The 4,572-nt window shown below is 68.9% G+C and overlaps 1 protein-coding gene across 1 annotated transcript in view; it reads left to right on the top strand.

Annotated features, from left to right (window-relative positions):
- CACNA1H (calcium channel, voltage-dependent, T type, alpha 1H subunit) overlaps positions 1–4,572 on the top strand; it is a 72,816-nt gene that overhangs the window by 33,546 nt on the left and 34,698 nt on the right. The window contains exons 3-4 of the mRNA XM_012647493.1: positions 4,169–4,378; positions 4,471–4,554. Coding sequence (XP_012502947.1) covers positions 4,169–4,378; positions 4,471–4,554 — 294 coding nt within the window. The remainder of the gene's footprint in view (positions 1–4,168; positions 4,379–4,470; positions 4,555–4,572) is intronic.

The raw sequence follows: 4,572 nt of genomic DNA on the forward strand, positions 1-4,572 counted from the left end.
GTGGGGGCCTCACTGCCCCCGAGCGGCGGGCAGCGCCCTGGGTGCCCCCTGCCCACACCCGCGGACAGGGGACAATGGCCGTCTTCAGAGCCGCTCTTTCTCAGTGACCCGGGGTCCAGGAAGAGCAGGGTGTTAAGTGGTTTCCTCCCCACCCCCCCAGTGAGAAGCGGTTGGTGAAGGAGGGGCTGCCAGTGAAGCGGGGCCTGCTCCCAGGCCTCTCCCCACCCCCCAGGCTGGCTCCCCTCCCCCGCCAGCGTCCTGCATGGGCTCCGGGTGGGGCAGCCGCTTCAGCACCATGGACAGGGGCTGCCACCAGTACCGCTGACCCGGCGCCTTCCTCCTGGCCCGCTGGGCTGCATCTGAGTGCGCTGGAGAAGAGCCCCTTGGAAAGCCCCCCAGCTGTGGCCCCAGATGCCAGGACCCTCTGGGAGCTTCGGCGTGGGCGCCGGGGCTGCCTTTGCCCCAGGCTCCAGGGGAGGCTGCAGCCCTGAGCCCAGGGCCTGAACAAAGGTGGCTCTTCCCCCTGAGAGGTGGGGGCTTCCCAGGCAGGATGGCTGGCTGGGTGGGGGGTGCCGGCCGGGGAGGCCCAGCCCCTCAGACATGAGAAGCGGCCGGGCCGTGCGGGCCTGGCGTGTAGGACCCAGGTGGGGTGGGATGCGGCGCTTGAGGGGCTCCCTCCATAGACGAGACCCCACCATTGTGGGGTCCCCAGCCCTGGGCCCAGGGATGGGGTCTGAAATCCCTCCCCAGGCTGTCTCTGGGGCTTCTGTGCGAGTCCCCAGCCCGTGTAGGTGGCGGGGCAGGCAGCCCAGGCCCGGCCGGTGCCTTCCCACACGGGGGCCCTGCGGCCCCCGCCCGGTCTGTCAGGTGCAGAGAGAATCTCTGAGGGTGTGGCCAGGCCCAAGGGTGGTCGCAGAGCCTGGCGGTGAGCACTTTGCTGCTGGCCAGGCCTTGGAGCCTCCCTAACGGAGACCCCGTGGCAGAGACCACCTCACTGAGCCGCTGCCCCCAGCTGCACAGCCTGCCCTGGCTGAGTCCCCACTGTTCTTGCCGCCCCCGGCGACCAGGCCCCGTCCCAACACTGCTGCACGTCAGCCTGGCTGCCCGGCGTGCGGCAGACGTTGATTCTTACGTGTAGAAGTTGGTTCAAAACCTAAAGGATTTTTTAATTAAAACCCAGAAACTCCGCCTGTGTAATTAAGCCTCCGAAGTCACCAGGCTCCGTGTGACATGGCCAATTGGCACTGCCTATCCTCAGCTGCCCACGGGAGCATGACCAGGGATGGTGTGAGTCGTGAGGGCCGTGAGCTGATTGGGCCTCTCCCCGGGACGCAGGGCCTGGGCTGGCTGCTCCCTCTCTGGGCAGAGCCGCGTGGGGTGCTGGCGGCCCCTGCCTGGGGCGGCGAGGGCTGGGGGGCTGGGGGCTGGGGTCTGCCTGTCCCGCCTGGCCGAAGAGGCCCCAACACATCTACCCATCTGTGCCCCACTACCGAGAGCCTCCCAGGGCCCTCTGGGCACTCCCCGGGCACCGTGCCCCCAGAGCTGTGTCAGCAGGCACAGATGGGGGCCCTCACGGCTTGCGGGCACCCATGGAGCACTTTCCTGGGTTGGCAGGTCTGATTTGGGGCTGGGTGCTGGGGGTGGGGAAGGCAGAGGGTCTCCCCCAGACAGTGACCCTGCAGACTCAAGCGGGCAATCGGGCTGGGCGGCCTGGCGTGTGGCCTCAGCAGGCACTTGGTGTCTGTGCGCCAGCGTCCTCTGGTCCCCAGCCAGGGTGAGCTGGCGTCTGCGAAGCACCGTGAGTCCCAGGCAGCTGGCACGGCTCTTGTTCCTGGCACGGAGCGTGGGAGGGCACCCACAGGCCCGGCCTCGCTCTGCCCCCCAGGGCTTCACCAGCAGTGGGTGGGGCCCTAACGGCCCCCACCCCTGCCAGAGCCAGGTGGTACTAGAGGTGGGTGGGTGGGGCCCCCCTGGTCCCTTCCTGGCTGCCCCTCGTGCCTGACTGCCAAGGTTTGGGAAGGGTCTCAGCCCAGCAGAGAGGGCCGAGGTATCACCGCAGAACCCTGGCTTGCAGAGCCTGAGCCAAGGCTGCCCTGGAGTGGCTGGGGCACCATTCACCCCTGCCAGCCTCTGTACCCATGGGCAGGGCATGGGCAGCACTCATGGGGCCTGGCTCCATTCTTGCTGCTGGGGACCCGGTCAGGCCCCCCATACGCAGCCCAGGACCCGGAGATGCCTGCCCCTTCTGTCCCACTGCCTGAGGGTCTGGGCCGGGGTCCAGAAGCCAGTGCGCCCTCAGTGCCGGGGGGCTGTGCTCTAGCAGGGTCTAAAAGTCTTGAGGTGGCGGCGGGGGGGAGGTCACTGCCAGGGTAGGCAGCCGGTGGTCACGCTGGCCAGGAGACCCTCGTGGCTTGCAGGCCAGGCGCAGGGAGGGCGGGAATATTCACAGTGGAGCCCGTGCCTGGATGGCCTTCCAGGTCTGGGCACCCCAGCTCCGGCCTGGGCGTCCTCGCAGAGGAGTCTCTGGGGTGGTCTGAGTGGACATGGCGCAGGCCCAGGAGAAACGGGCACAGGCTGGAGCCGTCGGGAGGCAGGTCTCAGTCCTGGGTCCCCGTGTCCGAGGGGCCGAGGGCAGCCAGGGTGGGCCGGAAACCCACCTGCTGTCAGGGAATGTTCGCTGATGGGGGGCTGGGCAGAGAACTTGGGGCGGTGGACAGAGAAGGGTCTCAGGCACCCAAGGGACGGACAGTTCCACCGTGGGACAGAAGGGCAGGCAGGGGCCCGAGTGGTCCCCAGAGCCCAGGCTGGGTCACACCGACTCCCTGCGGAGGGTCAGGGCAGGCTGCAGGGAGGGGGGTGCCCCTCGCAAGACCCAGGTTCCCCCCAGGTCTGATCTGCCCTGACAGGGCCCTGTTCCCCCTGCCGGGCAACGCGCCCTCTCCTGGCAGGGAGTGGCGGGTGTTTGCCCCCGTGCAGTGGGTCGTCCAGACAGCCTGTTCCGTTTAACCGAGAACATCCCCCACCCAGGAAACTGCAGCCCTGGGAGACGCACCCGGACGCTCGGTGCAGCCGGCGCTCTGCAGAAGTGTGCCCTGGCAGGAGGGTGGGGCCGCCTGCCACTGCGGCTCCCGGGGCTGGCGCTGGGTCAGGGGTCCGGAGAGCCCCAGGACCACTTCCTCGGCTTCCGCTGCGCGGCCTCAGCCACCCGGCGAGCACAGCCCAGCCCCCCACCAGCCTCCTGGTCCAGACGGCACACGAGGAGGCCCTGTCCCCCGCCCACGCGCAAGCGACACACTCTGCACCCGCCACGCGTGTTCGGCGCAACTTGCAGCCCAGCCTCCCCCACCCCGAGGAGGGGACAGGTGCCCGGCTGTGGCCTGGCAGCACGGCGGCGCCTGGAGCATCGGCCTCGCTGCCTTAGCGGGAGGCTGATTTCTGTTTTTCCGCAGCCGCCTTACGGCAGAGGCACTTGTTAGCGCTGAACCCATTAAGTGTAATTATGGCGCTCTTGGCGGGAACATGTGATTACGTTGGTGGCCCAGGCCACGGTGCGGCCGGCGGTGGAATGTCAACCTGCCAGGAAGCTGGCGGCGCCTTGACTTTGTGCAGGGGAGAGGGGCCTGGGGAGTTGCGGGGTCCCTCCAAGGGTGGCTCCAGACCACCTGACGGGTGGGGGAAGGGAAGCCCCCAATTGCCGAGCCCCTCCACCTCCTGAAGAGACCCCAAACCTTCCCGGGCTCATCCTGGTCCCTGGCCGGTCACAGCTGCCCTGGACCCGTCACCTCCAGAGTTGGGGCCACCCAGCCCCCGACCCCAGTGCCACGTGCCGGGCAGGGGCCCTGTGCCGCTGCCATCCCCTGAGGCTGGCGCCCTGCTCAAGGCTGCCTGCGAAGCCAGACCCGAGTCCAGCTCCTGGCAGCTGTGAGGGGCGGGTGCCCCGTCCCTGTCGCCCTCCTGGGTCTGTAGGGGCTGCCGGGCTGTGTGCTGACAAGCTGGTGTTTTCCAACTTCTTTTCTTTAAGGTCACCACCCACTCTGCCCGTGGGCACTAGTGGCTGGTCCCGCCCAGGGGAGGGGCCATGGAAAGCCCAGCCCTGGCCCCGGGGTGAGGTGTGTCAGGGCAGGACAGTTCTGGGGGGGGGGGCGTGAATGTGCCCCACATCCCCCAGCCCCAGGGCCCTCCCAGCTCTGTGGGGCACCCTGCCTGCGGCCAACCGGCTGGGGAGCGCCCCACCCCCCACGCAGCCTGGCCCCATCCTGGCAGCGGAGCCCTGGCGCCACCTGGTGGCTGCCATTGGGTGTACAGGTGCTGTGCTGGGCACAACCTCGCGGGCCCAGGGCACTGAGGTCCCCACCCAGGCTGGACGCCCCTTCGCAGGGTGCGCACGTGGGCCTCGTGGGGCGGGGCAGAGTGGGCGTGTGGGTGCCGGAGTGGCCTGCTGCTTTGTGGTCCTTAACCCGCCGCGGCCAGCACGTGGTTCGAGCAGGTGAGCATGCTGGTCATCACGCTCAACTGCGTGACCCTGGGCATGTTCCGGCCCTGCGAGGACGTCGAGTGCCGCTCCGAGCGCTG

The sequence above is a fragment of the Propithecus coquereli genome, unplaced genomic scaffold (genome assembly GCF_000956105.1).
Source record: "Propithecus coquereli isolate 6110/MARCELLA unplaced genomic scaffold, Pcoq_1.0 Scaffold27, whole genome shotgun sequence".
NCBI classification, from domain to species: domain Eukaryota; kingdom Metazoa; phylum Chordata; class Mammalia; order Primates; family Indriidae; genus Propithecus; species Propithecus coquereli.